The sequence below is a fragment of the Ochotona curzoniae genome, unplaced genomic scaffold (assembly GCF_017591425.1).
Source record: "Ochotona curzoniae isolate NIBS_2020 unplaced genomic scaffold, NIBS_Ocur_1.0 scaffold_3208, whole genome shotgun sequence".
NCBI classification, from domain to species: domain Eukaryota; kingdom Metazoa; phylum Chordata; class Mammalia; order Lagomorpha; family Ochotonidae; genus Ochotona; species Ochotona curzoniae.
In genome coordinates this window covers 59,044,651-59,059,942 of record NW_024467106.1, presented here as the reverse complement: position 1 = coordinate 59,059,942, position 15,292 = coordinate 59,044,651, and the positions used below count along the sequence as shown (strand labels likewise).

The window sequence follows — 15,292 nt, the reverse complement described above, 5'->3', positions numbered from 1 at the left end:
CCTTTTGCAGCAGCGCTTATGTCCACTGCTCCACCTTTTCATTCAGTAGGACATGTTCTTGTAGGTGAGTCCAAGGACCCAGGCCAGGTGACCCAAGCCTATCCAGATCCCCCACCCCTGGAGCTCATGAACCCAGCACCCACCTAGTAGGTGGGCCCGGGACCTGGACTAGATGACCCAAGCCCTGTTGGATTACCCACCACTGGGACTCAAAAAGCTGGCACCCACCTTGCAGGCATGACCCAGGACTCAGGCCAGGCAATCCGAGCCCTGCCGGATTCCCCACCGCCGGGGTTCATGAACCTGAAACTCACATCACAGGAAGGCCGTAAGACCGGGGACAGGTGACCTGAGTCCCAGTAGATCACCCACCCTTGGGGCTCAGGAACCCAACACCCACCTAGTAAGTGGGACCCAGGATCTGGACCAGGTGACCCAAGCCCCACCAGTTCCTCCATCTCCCGGGGCTCGAACCTGACCCCCACCATTTAGGTGGGCCCTAGGACCTGAGCCAGGATACTGGAACCCTGTCAGATACCCCGTCCCCAGGACTCATGAACCTGGCCCGCGCTAGGCCCAGGCTGGCATGACTCACCTCACCTCAGCGTCTGCAGTCTTGTGCAGCCTGGTCTAGTCTAGTTTGTCCCCCATTCCAGCTCCTGCTGGTGGGTGCTACAGCCTATCCCAGCCCAGTCTGATTGCTGTCCTGGTCCTAATGTGAACTGACTGGTGTCGCAGCCTGATCTGAGCCCGGGGGCAGGGGAGTGGGTGCTGTGGGGCTGATTCTGATGCCCTCTGGCAGTGCTGACCTAATGCCACGAGTGAATTGGTGAGAAAACTCAAGTCGGCATTATTAGCATCATTCCCAAGCTGGACTGTCCATGTATACCAGTTTTGGTTTTATTTTTTTAAATTTTTTGTAAGATTTATTTATTTTTATTGGAAAGGCAGATATACAGAGAGGAGGAGAGAGAGAGAGAGGAAGATCTTCCATCCGATGGTTCACTCCCCAAATAACCTCAGTGGCTGGTGCTGCGCCAATCCGGAACCAGGAGCCCTTCCGTGTCTCCCACGTGGGTGCAGGGTCCCAAGGCTTTGGGCCGTCCTCCACTGCTTTCCCAGGCCGCAGGCAGAAAGCTGGATGGGAAGCAGGGCTGCCGGGATTAGAACCGGTGACCATATGGGATCCTGGCGCGTGCAAGGCAAGGACTTTAACCACTATGCTATTGCGCCGGGCCCACGTATACGTTTTTAAAATGGATTATGTGTTGCTTAATTTTGCTCTGATATATGTAGGTATTAAGAAAGCTCTTGAGTGCCTTAACGCTGGGTGGTTTTGCTTCTTTTTTTTGTTCTAGTCCAAAGCATCACAGGGTGACAACCTTGAACAAAATGTGTCCTCAAGAAAAGCTAAGAAAAAGAAAGAAAAGTCTCAGTCGAAATACGAAGTCCTGACAGTTCAGGAGCCTCCAAGGATTGAAGTATGTACCTAGTGTGACTCAATAAATGGGTCTTTCCTAATAACAGTGTGGGCCCATACTGGTTTCCTAAGAGAACATTTCAGAACATCTTCTTAATAAACCGTTTCTTGCTGCTAAAGAAAATAACCTTTGACTTTGGCTTCTGGCGGTCCCATAGGAGGCATGTAAGCATTGAATGAATGGATGGTATAGAGGCAAAACTACTTTCATTGAAACTTCATTACTAACATTTCCCCTGCCTTCTCCCTGTTTTCCTTGCTTTGGAATGCCGACTTTCGCATTGCCTCCCTTTCTATCCAGAGCTTTTATGCAAAGTGCTTCACTACAGAAAGCAGCTTAGCGTATCATGGACACATTGTGGGCCCCTCAGGAAAATTCCAGGCACTCCCGAAAGTGCTCTAGTCATGCTGTGGTGTTCCCAGAAGGTCCCTGCACTCGGAGGAACCAGCCTGGGTTCTGCTTACATCCACAGGCCTAGGGGTTTCCTTCACAGTGTGTGACAAGCTCGGGTGGCCTGGCAGTGTGTGCACTCCCACAGGTCTTAGGTGCTGTCCAGGAGTCCAGCTGAGGCTCACCCTGGGCCGTTTCCATTTCCACAGGCCTGGCAAGTCTGCCAAGGGCCTCGGGGTTCTGAGCATATCCACTGGAGAACAGCTGGGTTGCATGTTTGAAGACCCACTACCATGTCAGAACATTATGGTTTGGGTCAATGAATAATTCATATTTCTTCACTCTGTTTTCCAAGTAACTTAACTCTTCCCAAGTCACCTAAAATGTTGAAAAAAATTCGTATTTTAAATGGTTTAAAAATTGTTTTTAACAGTCTATGTTCAGAATAAATGCAGAATATTCATATCCAATGTATATTTGATGGTTTCTCTAATGGAAACCTTAGTCTTTGGAAGAACGGTGATCTGAGGTCCGTTTTACAGACTCCTCAGGCGTACCAAGACATTTGGTGGCACTCACATTTTCGGAGACAGAGGAATTAGAACTGTAGTCTTTATTTTTGACTCTGAGTTAAATAAAGGGTCTCCCACTCCCCTCCCTCCCTTTTTTTAAAGATCGTTTTTGTTAAAAGGCAGGTTTTTAGAGAGAAAGAGTTTGTGTCTGCTGGTTCAATTCCCATGTGGCCAGAGCTGAGTTGATCTGAAGCCAGGAGCTTCTGGGTCTCCCATGTGGGTGCAGGGTCCCAAGGCTTTGGGCCATCCTCCACTGCTTTCCCAGGCCATAATAGGGACCTGGATGGGAAGTGGAACAGTCGGGACACAACTGGCACCCATATGGGATTCTGGCGCATGCAAGGCAAGAATTTAGCCAGTAGGCTACCACTCTGGGTCCAAAGCAGGAGCCCTTACATTAGAGTTTTGGGCTGTTTTACACAATTTTGAGAACTTTTATGGGACCTTATTAAAGAGAAGATAGTACAAGCAAGGAGAAACTTCTCTTGGCATATTTGCATTGATGTGATTAACGAAGAGCTAAAGAGGTGTGTGGTTTACTTAGGATGACGAGGAGTTTCCCAATCTGGCAGTTGCATCTGCGAGAAGAGACAGAGTAGAGTCACCGCAGTGTCCATCTAAGCACCAGCCACAGGTAACGTGCACACCAAAGCCGCAGTTGCTTTCGGCTTAACTTTTCTTGCTAAACTAAAACTCCAGAAAAGCTGCTTGCCGGGTAACTTTCTGTGTCGAGGTACATAGAGGGCTTTGTGTTTGTTCATTCCCTCAGAGAAGATTGGTATCTCATGTTGAATAGAATTTCTCTTACGCTAAAATGTGTATTTGATTTTTGTAATGAGACTCGGTTGACGTATCAGAGGAGGGGGAGATGCAAACTGCCTTATGAAACTACACTGGAAAGAAATCAGTTTTTTATTTACTTCTTTTATTTGAGAAACAAAAACTTTCCTGACCAGCCCTGCGGCAGCTTGCTTGGCCACCTTTGCTGTCCGTAGTTGGTGATAGCCCTCAGCAGGGTTTTCAGCATCAGTGTTTTGCTATGGGGCAGGAAACAGAAGTGAAGGCACTGGAGCAGAGGGGACAGTGCGTCTGAAGATACTACAGGGCTTTCTTTTTTAAGATTTATCTATTTTTATTGGAAATCAGATTTATGGAGAGAAAAGATCTTCCTTCCTCTGATTCACTGTCCAAGTGGCTGCCAGGAACTTCCTCCAGGTCTCCCACTTGGGTGCAGGGTCCCAAGGCTTTGGGCCGTCCTTGACTGCTTTCCCAGGCCACAAGCAGGGAACTGGATGGGAAGTGGAGCTGCCGGGATTAGAACCGGTGCCAGTATGGGATTTTAGAGCATTCAAGGCGAGGACTTTAGCCGCTAGGCCACCACGCCGGGCCCTACAGGGCTTTCTGATACAACATTTTCTACAACCTCTAAAACGTAGTTCTTAAAAATAATATTTGTTTGCAAGGGTTGAGAAACATTTGACGCATAGGGCATATAAGTCCACAGAATCATTTGGTCTGGCCCTGCCAGATTCAGTAAACCTATAGCAGGCTAATCTTTAAGTTGATAATTTTGTATGTCCTGTGAATGGTGTTATAAATATCCGAATAGTCGTTAGCAGAAAAAAAAGGTTCCCCGTTCTTGCATATCAAACTTTGGGTCCATATTTGGTATTTTCTGCTGGCTGTGGTTTGGACTTAGGCAAACTTGTGGTTATTTCACTGTAGTTTCATGGCAGTTTGTTGGTTCCCTTGAGAAACTGGACAGAGACTGGTCCTACTTAACTGATAATGCTGACCAGAGAAGCCTCAGACACCAACTCCCACAGACGAAGGCTTTATTCAAGTCTTGGTGTCTTCGCTGTAGATGCGTGCTGTTAACTCAAAATAGAAAGAAATGTGGGTGACCTGACCCGAGCCTGGAGTCGGGAGGGAGGAAATGAACAACCACGTAGGGCAGATGATTTGGGATCTGTTTTTCTGTAATTACATGGATTCTTTCAATTTTAGGATCTTTTTATTCTATTTATTTTCTGTAGTAAAATGAAAAGCATAGTTTGTAAGTAGGGCATTGTAAGTAAAGCTAAGTTTTGAATTTATTTTTAAATTTTTGATCTTTTAGAATACATTTAAAAATACTGGAAAGAAGAGCCAGGTCCCCGTACGGCTGGATCTGGGCGGCATGCTGACTGCGCTGGAGAAGAAGCAGCGCTCCCAGCAGGCCAGGCAGTCTGCCAAAGCCGTGGTGTTCTCAGGTGAGCCTCCGACCCCTGCGGCCCCCTACGAGGCTCCATCAAGCCGAGAGTCTCTCTCTCTCTCACCAAATTCTTAAAGACTTATTTTATTTTTGTTGGAAAGTCAGGTATACAGAGAGAAGGAGAGACAGAGAGGATGGTTTTCTGTCCAGTGATCCACACTCCCTAAGCGGCCGCAACAGTTGGAGCTGCGCCAAACCGAAGCCAGAAGCCAGGAGCTTCTTCTGGGTGTCCCACACAGGTGCAGGGTCCCGAGGCTTTGAGCCATCCTTGACTGCTTTCCCAGGCCACAAGCAGGAAGCTGGATGGGAAGCAGGGCCACTGGCATTAGAACCGGCGCCTGTATGGGATCCCGGCACATGCAAGACCAGGAGTTTAACTGCTATGCCACGCCACCGGGCCCTTCACTCACATTTTGATTATTTACATATAGTCAAAGGTGTGATGCTAAAATAAGCACAGACATATCCCTGTGGAGTCGGCAGGAGCATCCACAAACTCATCTATCTAATGCCAGTTTATTCTTTAAAAATTGTCGTATTTATTTGAAAGAGTACAGAGAAAACAGGAGAAGCTAAAGGAAAGGTCTTCCATGCCCTGGTCACTCCCTAAAAGTCCACTGTGGCCAGGGCTGGGGCAGGCCGAAGACGGGAGCTTTGTCTGGTTTTACACATCAGTGCAGGGGTTCAGGTGCTTGGGCTATTTTCTGCTAATGTCCTTGGTGCATTAGGGGCGCTGAGTCAGAAGTGAGGCAGTCAGGACTGGAACGAGCATCCATATTGCATGCTGGGTGTTGTAATGCTTGGCCCTACCAGTTGATTTTTGATGAAGGTGCCGGTGCCATTATAGCAGACAGCAGCCTTCTAAACCGGTGCTGGGCAGCTGAGTCTCCACGTGCTGGGGATAATGCATAGAGGTTGAGCTCCCTAACTCATGCTGTAAATGAGAATGAACTTAATGGATTAAAGCAGTAGAACTCTTAAGAAAAACAGAAGTCAATCTTCATGATGCTGGATTAGATCATGGGTTTTTAGACGAGGCAGCGAAAGTGCAAGCTGAACACAAGAAAAATAAATTTGAATTTAGTCAAAATTGAAAGCTTCTGTGCCAAGCAGTACTTACTGAGGGGGGAAAAAAAAAGGAAGACAACGAACTGGGTGAGAAAAAATATTTGGATGTCATGTCTCTGGTAAAGGCCTAATTTCTAAATCTGTGAATGTACTCACAACTGTTTAAGACCTAACAAGCTTTTTCAAAACGTCCAAAGGATTGGAAAAACAGTTGTCAAAGGAAGGCTGTGGATGACCCGGAAGTAGTAACATCAAGGTTGTTAGTAGAGCTGACAGTAATTCGTTGACTGCATAAAGGGGTTGTTCCTGACCACCTGCAGTGGGATTTTGAAAACTGTGTTGATAACTGGGAAACTGACGGGAACCAACTGGAAATGTTAGAATTGCATAAAGATTTGATAAGTTAGCCAGAGGTAAGTTACACACAGAAACCAGGAGCCCTTGTGCCAGGGCAGTGGCAGGTGGCAGTGGTGGAGCAGGACGGCTCCATCCGCCCAGGGCCGAGGCAGGAAGCAAGATCCACAGGCAATGAGACGTGCTGTGAGTGTATGGACAGGAAGGGACGTCTCAAATTAAATGATGATTCTCTTAGATCCTGTTCAAAATAATGCTGGATTTCACTTAGAATCATTGCCAGTGAATTTACAGGATTATTGTCAGTTATGCTTGGGGAAAAAAAAAACCTGAAAAACAAAAACTACAAAACATGGAGGAAGTTGGACGAAGATGGGGAAGATGGGAGCAGGCCAGGCGGCCCAGGGCCTCCTTAGGTGCCGTGGGACAGGACGCGGCGAGCCTTGGCCCGAGAGCCAGGCAGAGCTGCGGGACGTGGTGTGAGGCTTCGTCTCACTGTGTTTCAGTTGGAGCAGTGCCAGTCCTTTCCAAGGAGGCTACCTCAGGGGAGAGGGGCCGCCGCTTCAGCCCAGTGAAGACCCCGCACAATCCCCTGGACTCCAGCGCCCCTCTGGTAAAGAAGGGGAAACAGAGGGAGGTCCCCAAGGCCAAGAAGCCAACCTCACTGAAGAAGGTACGTGGCGTTTCAGGCCAAGCAAAGCACTGAAAATCTTAGACAAACTCATGTGTCCATGCTGACTTATTTAGTTTCAGGTTTGTATCATTGAACAGAGTGTGTCAAGATGGGCTAATCGTTCTTCACGATAATCCCTTGTCTGCCACTGAGATGGCAGAGAATGCTTCAGCTTCCCTATAAAGAAGAGATTTTCTGTTTTTTTGTTTGTTTTGTTTTAATTGGAAAGGCAGATTTCCAGAGAAGGAGAAACAGAGAAAGATCTTGCATCTGCTGGTCATTCCCCAAACAGTTGCAACGGCCAGAACTGAGCTGTTCTGGAGCCAAGAACCTCTTCTGGGTCTCCCACATGGGTGCAGGGTCCTAAGGCTTTGAGCTGTCCTCAACTGCTTTCCCAGGCCACAAGCAGGGAGCTGGATGGGAAGTGGAGCAGCCAGGACTTGAACCAGTGCCCATATGGGATGCTGAAGCTTGCAGGCAGATCACACTAGCAGTTGAGCCACTGTGCCGGCTCCTCTCTGTTCTCCTCTGCAGTGTTGTGGGCAGAGAAGTTGAGTTGGGGGCTTATGCTTTCCTCCACCATTTATCTCCTCTGGCTGATCCGTCTGGCTCCATGAGTCCATGAGTGGCACACATATCTGCGCACATGCCATTTCATCAGTTCTCACGCACCCTGTGGTGTGCATCTGGTCTCTGCTCAGCTGCCTGTGCTGGCGGCCTGTGGTCCGAGGGCTGCAGAATTGGCTTTAGAGCCCAGGACTGTTGTGCTACCATGTGCTCTGGGGGTACTGCACTGTTGGTATGTCAGGGGGGAAGGTTGAACCAGCCCTTGGGGACTGGGGAGTTGGTCCCCACTGTGAGGGCACAGCAGATACATTCAGCAAGCCGCAAGAGCTTTTCTCTTAAGTGTAATGACTTTGATGTTTTAATTGTTGATTTAATTTTGTAGATTATTTTGAAAGAACGGCAAGAGAGAAAACAACAGCGTCTCCAGGAGAACACTGTGAGCCCTGCTGTTGATGAGCTGCAGAATCCAGAGAGCTGTGCTGAGGATCAGGCTTCTGGTCAGGCTGAGCCGACAGGTATCTGCCTCCAGGTGTTGGTACTTACCTACATGAAAGGCCGAGAAACAGAGAAAGGTTGTCCATCCACTGGCTCACCGCCCAGATGGCCACAGCAGCTGGGCCAGGCCTAAGCCAGCAGCTTCGCTGAGTCTTCCGTGTGGGCGTGAGGGCTCAGACACTGGGGCCATCTTCTGTTCCTTTTCTCGGCTTGTTAGCAGGGAGCTAGATTGGAAATGGAGCAGCCAGGACATGAGTGACCTGTGTGGGATACTGGCTTTGCAGGCTGTGTCTTCCTACGATGCCCTTTTTGTGCTTGTAAGCTGCTTTCAGATAGGACCACCATGGCAGATCTGTATGCACCCCGTTGTCCTGGATTTTGTCATCTTGTGGCATCTGTGGTGGGAATAAGCCTGGCAGGAGCCTCAGAGTGCCGTGGAAGGTTGCACAGCCCCGACTTCGGAGTGAGAAGTCTGCACAGCTTGCACTAGGCCGGGGCAACAGCAGAGGCTAGGACCTTAAGTGTCCTGGGTCACTGCTTGAGCCATGGCTTCGTGCCTCCCTGCGCGGGTGTAAGTAGGGAGCTTGGGCTGGGAGTTGAACCTAGACACTGTGATATGGGACACAGACATCCCAAGTGCAAAATGCCCACCTGTGTCTTGTTTTTTAAATATACTTTTGTTCAAGTACATAGATCCTAAGTGTGCAGCTTGGAGACTTTTCATAAATTAAACAGTAGCAGCCAGATCAGGAAATGACAGAATCCAGCCACCCCCTGTGCCCTGTGGTGAAAGGTTTCCCTGGGGACTGTGCTCTGATGGCAGTTTCACCGAAGAGGCTTTGTCATGGCACCACAAGAACCAGGCACTGTGTGGGCCGCTGCGTCTCCACCTTCTCATCTCAGTGCTCTGGTCATGGCGTGGGAGTGAAGTTCATTGCTTTCTTGGCTGCACGGTTTTACATTGTGAATACACTGCTTGCAGTGGACAGGTTGTGTGTTTTGGAGCATATGAGCCCTGATTTCTGCCAAGTGCTTCCTGGAGCAGAGCTACCATAGTGGCTCCTGCCAGGCACATTTCCAGCTGCTCTGCAGCGTGCCCTGAAAGTTGCCCATCCTCCCCAGCCTCTGGGGCGACATTTGCTTTGTGTCCCTTCTGGCCAGTGTGGGTTATGGTCCCTTGATTGTTTCACTGAGTCAGCTGAATTTGGTTGGTTTGGGGACAGCCAGATGAAGTTTCAGAATTAAAAATAAATTTTGGCCATTGAACTGCGCACTTCGCAGTGGCACACGTGGCACATTTTACATACAATGGCTACATCTAGGCAGGACAGGAGGGTGCTGTGTCTGCTCCATAAGCTGTTCTGTTTTCCCAGGGCATTCTTATCTGTTTTCTGCCCGGGGACCTGTCACCACAGAATTGTCTGGAGACAGAATGGGTGTAGGGGGCTGAGCAGAGAGGCCCCTCAGTGGGCACAGGGCCCTGTAGGTGCTGTACAGTGACTTTTCTTCGGTTGAAGGTCCACTGGAAGCTGACAGAGCAGTCTCCAGGCCCGTGGTTGAGGTCAAGTCAGAAGAGCCTTTGGGCACAGAGTTGCTGCGGGACACAGAGGCCTGCCAACCTGCTCCTGACCATGCCGGCCTCCCCAAGATCCACAGCCGGAGATTCAGAGAGTGAGCGAGCCCCTGCCCTCCAGGGACTGGGGAGTGGGACATGCACTTTCTCTTTGGCATTGATTTCTCCTGCTCTTTCCAGACTGGCTTAGCACTGTAAGTCCATATAGTTGGACCACACTGTTTTAATCCTCACAGTTGAGTGTGGCTGGAACCCGGATATACGTGTGCTCGGGGATAGCCGCATTCTCCTGTGTCTTCCACTGACCTGTTTACCTGGTAACAAGGGAGGAGGCAGCTAGTCCAGGTGTGGAGGAGTGGCAGAGTGTGACACTGGGGTTCCCTCTTGCAGTTTCTCTGTGGTTTCAGAGGGATGGGAAGCTTTAGTTTGGTTCATGCTGTGTCCCTTCCCACTTCATTCCCAGGATAGTCCCTCAGTTGTACAGGATAGAGAAACACTGGGGTGTGGTAAGGCTGAGACAAGGGTCTGTGTGAGCTTGCCGCAGTGTGGGCCCAGAGATGTCTGTCCATTATGTGGGCGTGGGGAAAGATGCTTCCGTCTTCCCCTTCTGTAAAGTCAGGATTCCCGTGGGTTGACCCTCACCGGATGCTGGCCGTGCCTTTCTGAAGTTGGACAGGAGGAGCAGGCTGCACTCTTGTAGCCGGACGTCATGCTGTCTCCTGTTCCTTCCAGTTACTGCAGCCAGGTGCTGAGTAAAGAAGTAGATGCTTGTGTCACTGAGCTACTCAAGGAACTGGTCCGCTTCCAGGACCGGATGTACCAGAAGGATCCCGTCAAGGCCAAGACCAAACGTCGCCTGGTACTGGGCTTGAGGGAGGTTCTCAAACACCTGAGGCTCAAGAAGCTGAAGTGCGTCATCATCTCTCCCAACTGTGAGAAGACACAGTCAAAAGGTAACGGCACCAAGCCTCCCCTGGCGTGGGCCCTGGGCACCCCTGGGCACCCGTGGGCAGGGTCCACCCAGGGAGAGCAGCTGCTTTTCTCTCAGTGTTTTTAACTGAGTGATTGTTTCCCACTGGGTGCCTCTGTCACACAGGTGTGCTCTGCAGCAAGCAGAGTGTACCCAAGAGCTCCCATCTCAGTCAGGATGAGGTGCCCACTCTGCGTTCCTCACCTGCTCACTACAGGCGGGGCCTTTTCCAGATACTTTTCCATCTTAGTGCGGAGGAGTGTTCTGCTGTGTTGGGTGTGAGATGCTGAGTGTGGTGAGTGCCATGTGGGACATCTGAGGTTCATACTGCACCTGTGGTGCCCCCCAACTCAGCCCTGGTTTTCCTGACATGTCTGAGGGCCTCAGGGCCTAGGGCAGCAGCTGGAGCCCTCAGCCCCAGCTCAGTGGCTTGTCCTTGTCACTCAGTGTGGGTCTGGGGTTACTGTTGTTTGGGTTATGGTGGGGATTTCAGTGACCTGCCCATCTGGCTATGGGTCTGCCAGTACCCAGAAGCCTTTCCTCCTTGTTGGAGAGTACAGGCCGCTCACTTCTTGTTGCTTTGTGCATTTTGTGCATTATATAGCTGAGAGAATTGACATTCCTGCAGGGTTTCCTAAAGCAAGCAGAAGGCAGGACCCGGCTGCTCACTTCCTGGTGACCCAGCTGGTCAGCCCCACAGCCGGAACTGGGGGTGTTTTCCTCCAAATCCCCAAATGAGAGGCCAGAGTGCTGCTTGGTGTTTTGCTTGTTTCAGGTTAAGCGTGTTAGATTTCTAGTGCAGTGCAGAATAGGGCTTTGCTGTTCCCCGTCCAGCTTCACTGCGATGCATGCTTCACCTGAGTCAGATTCCATGTTCTTGGCACACTTCGCTTGTCTCTTCTCAACAGACAGCTGCGCAGGTCCTAACTGCAGTGCCCTTTGCTTCTGTTCTCTCTGGGGGCCCTGGGAGCTGTGCCCGCCTGCGTGCTGCCCTTGTTTCGGTTGAGCACCTCCTCCAGCCGGTCCACCAGTGATCTTGAGAGCAGGTCTCTGGCTCTCCAGCCTCTGTCTCCCTGTGAGTCCTGTGCGTCAGCGTCCTGGGCCTTGGGGCCTCCTTAGATTCTGCTGACTCCTGCTCAGCTGTGGCAGCGTGGAGCTGCTTCCCGCAGCAGCACCTCCCACACTGGCAGCTTCATGGTGGTGTTCTCTGCTCTTTTTTAAAAATAAAGATTTATTTGCTTTTATTGGAAAGTCAGATTTACAGAGAGGAGAGACAAAGATCTTCTGCCTGCTGGTTCACTTCCCAGGTAGCTACAACAGCTAGAGCTGAGCTGATCCAAGGCCAGGAGCCAGGGGCCTCTTATGGGTCTCCCACGCAGGTGCAGAATTCCAAGGCTTTGGGCTTCCTCTCCTGTTTCCCAGGCCGCAGGCAGGGAGCTGGATGGGAAGTGGGGCCGCCGGGACATGAACCAGCACCCATATGGGATCCCGGCACATGCTGGCAAGGACTTTAGCCACTGGGCTAACATGCTGGGCCTGGTGTTCTCTGCTTCTTAGTGCATTCTTTTAGTTCTTTGGTTTTTTTTAGAATTCCTTAAGGCTGTCTTCTAATATTTCTGTAGAATTTCTCATTTCTGATGCTTTTAATCTCAGGAAGCTAATTTTGCTCTCTGAAGCTCGCTCTTTTTGTCATGAAGAGGAAGACACACAAGCACAGAGCACACTCCCATATTCTGGTGTACTCACTAAATACCCCTAGTGCCCAGGACTGCACAAGACTGAGGGAGAGCCAGCACCCCATCCACATCTCCCTGGGCGATGGGAGGCCTCACCACTCGGTACCTGCTGCCCCCAACTGAAGTGCGCATCAGCAGGAAGCTAGTTTTCAGAAACACTTTGGTGTGGGCTGCTAGCTGCTAGGTTCAACAGCAGCCCTGCCTGCTGCTGCCTGTGGATGTGTGGCCTCTCAGGATCTCGGTGGCGCCAGGTCCTCTGCCTGCACAACCTCTGAGTTGTTTACTGGGTGTGGATTCCTTATGGTGTAGTTTCTCCAGAGCTGTTCACACTCCTTGGCTGTCTGTTCCCATTTAAGAGAAATCTGAGGGACCCAGCACTGCATCCTAGTGGCTGAAGTCCTCACCTTACGAGGTCCGAGATCCCATATGGACACTGGTTCTGGTCCCGGCAGCCCTGCTTCCCATCTAGCTCTCTGCTTGTGGCCTGGGAAAGCAGTCAAGGATGGCCCAAAGCCTTGGGACCCTGCACCTATGTGGGAGACCTGGAAGAAGCTCTTGGCTCCTGGCTTCGGATCAGCTCAGCTCTGGCCATTATAGCCACTTGGGGAGTGAATCAGCAGACCGAAGATCTTCATCTCTGTCTGTCCTCCTCTTTGTATATCTGACTCTCCAATAAAAATAAAGTAAAATCTTGGGGCTTCTCCCTTTGTTTCTCCCCTGACCCCAGATACAGGGGGAAAAATGATGATATCAGTGTGAAAAAAAATGGTATTACCCACTTTCCTGAAGCCCTTGACCCTTTGTACCCTAAGTAAGATTATGAAATAACTAAGTAAATAAAGTAAAATGAAAAAAAAATCTTAAAAAAAAAAAGAAAGGAAAAAGAAATCTGGGTGTGTGGCAGGAATCCAGAGGCAGTGTTTCTCAGGTTTGCTTAGGATGTGATGACAGAAGATTCCAGGGTTTGTGCCTGAGTTGGTCCAGGGCATAGGATTCTGCAGAACTACTTACAGCAGCAAGTTCCTAAAGTTGCTGCTGAAAGGAGCCCATTCAGAGAGCCCCTGCTGGTGGGCAGAGGGTCCAGCTGTCATGCTGCCCCTTCCCCTGTGCTCTCGTCACACTTCTCAGGAAGATGTCCCCCCTCCTGCTCAGAGGGACAGCCTGGTTTCTGGTTTCTGGCTTCTACGCTGCAAGCATGTGGCATGTGGCACATGCTGGGACCCTGTCACCAGAGCGCTGTGCTGAGGGGCTAGCAGTCATTATGCCTCTTCATCTTTGATGGGGGAGGTCAGCGCCTTTTAGACGTAAGGGTGCAAATGGATCTTTCTAGATGCTCTCCTATCGAGTCTGTCACATGTTGTGATTCCACAGGTTGTATCAAGTTACGTCACCTGTACATTAACTGTGTGTTTATGGCAGTGGCAGTCTGACATTTTTCCGTAATCCAGGATATAGTATGTTACACTATTTTCAAGCTTTGGATTAATGTTGAGTTTTCATAATTTTGGATCATTCTAAGAGCATAGGTGCCTTTTTATTTATATTCTGTCAGATCCTTTATTACATGTTGAAGATTTCTATGAGTCTTTGACCTTGCTCACTAAATATATTACCACCGGCTCGAGTCTCTTATTGCTGCAATAATAGACTTACTTATTTGAAAGGCAGAAAAAAAAATTACAGAGATCTGCCAACCACTGGTTCACTTTCCAAATGGTCACAACAGCCAGGGTGGGCCAGGCCACGGCCAGGAGCTTCATCTGGTCTCCCACATGGGTGGAGGTGCAGGGGCCCAAACACTTGGTCTGTCGGCCGCTGCTCTCCCAGACCACTAGCTGGAGCTGGATCAGAAGGGCAGCAGCTGGGACTGAAACAGGCAGCTGTGTGGGCATCTGCCAGCACAGGCTCCTCTTCCTGTTGGGAGTGCCTCCCAGGTTGCCCCCCAGCGCGCTTAGCTCACCTCTCCTTTCTCTGCGCTGCGCTGGTGTGCGCCTTGGAAGCACAGGCACAGGGCTCCTGGTGAGGTTCATACTCTTCCTCTCGCTGCCTCTCATTTTCTACCTTTCGGGATTGGGGAGAATGCAGGGGTAAGAAGTGAAACAGCTGATCCTGGCCTGGCACAGAACAAGTGTCCAGTCATACTCTACTGGCTAGTTTTGTTTTTTCCCATTATCATGATGCCAGCTGTATAATCTTGTAAAGAAAGACCTGTTCCAGGTGGCTGTGAAGTGCCGGTGGCTCTGGTGGCCCAGGGACTGGAATCTTGAGTGGGGTGAGGTGAGTTGTGGTGGCATTAGTGCTGAGTAACCCCATGCACCCTGTGCTGTCTCGCTTTCACTGCGCTCTCACAGGTGGGCTGGACGACACCTTGCACACTATTATTGATTATGCCTGTGAGCAAAACATCCCCTTTGTGTTTGCACTCAACCGCAAGGCTCTGGGACGCAGTTTGAACAAAGCAGTTCCTGTCAGCGTGGTGGGCATCTTCAGCTACGATGGGGCCCAGGTAAGGTCTCTGCTTGTGGAGGGAAACTGGCATTGGCAGTAGAACCTATGGTTGGCTTGCGCTGAAGAGACGCCACCTCTGAGTTAGCGCCTCCTATCACACAGTGGCTCTGTCTTCTTAACAGTGGGAAATAGCAAGTTCTGCATTTTACTCTGGGCTTGCGACCTACCTGAGGTGCCATGGCTCAGTGCCATCCCTGGCAATGGCAGGACCATGTCACTTCTGCCTCCCTCTATGGGCACTGGGTCATCTTGGTATTTGGGGGACCTCATCTATGCTTTTATTTGTGCCCCAGGACCAGTTTCACAGGATGGTTGAGCTCACAGTGGCGGCTCGGCAGGCATACAAGAACATGCTGGAGAATGTGCAGCATGAGCTGGCAGCAGAGCCAGAGGGGCCGGAGACCCCTCTTCAACCTGTGCAGGGACCTAGTTCCTCGGCAGAAGATGGCTCTGCAGCCCCCACCGAAAGAGAAGTGCCACACTACAGTGAGTACCAGCAAGAGTTCTGGTGTCTGATTCAAGTATTGCCTTTTGTCAGAGTTCCGGAACACCGTGGTCCTTATGGTACAAGGCTGGCAATCCAGGCCATTGGCCAAGACATAGGAAGCTCCTTTCATTTATTTTTTAAGATTGATTTTTTTAAAGGTTTAT

General features: G+C 50.2%; 1 protein-coding gene across 5 annotated transcripts in view; it reads left to right on the top strand.

The window, feature by feature from the left end:
* SECISBP2 (SECIS binding protein 2) overlaps window positions 1-15,292 on the top strand; it is a 31,224-nt gene that overhangs the window by 13,985 nt on the left and 1,947 nt on the right. For 4 of the 5 annotated variants that reach the window (XM_040963783.1, XM_040963782.1, XM_040963781.1 and 1 more), the window contains exons 8-16: window positions 1,359-1,481; window positions 2,988-3,077; window positions 4,563-4,695; window positions 6,626-6,792; window positions 7,742-7,874; window positions 9,372-9,525; window positions 10,160-10,380; window positions 14,485-14,639; window positions 14,935-15,127. In XM_040963783.1, coding sequence (XP_040819717.1) covers window positions 1,359-1,481; window positions 2,988-3,077; window positions 4,563-4,695; window positions 6,626-6,792; window positions 7,742-7,874; window positions 9,372-9,525; window positions 10,160-10,380; window positions 14,485-14,639; window positions 14,935-15,127 — 1,369 coding nt within the window. The remainder of the gene's footprint in view (window positions 1-1,358; window positions 1,482-2,987; window positions 3,078-4,562; window positions 4,696-6,625; window positions 6,793-7,741; window positions 7,875-9,371; window positions 9,526-10,159; window positions 10,381-14,484; window positions 14,640-14,934; window positions 15,128-15,292) is intronic. The other variant, XM_040963784.1, reaches the window with a different exon arrangement.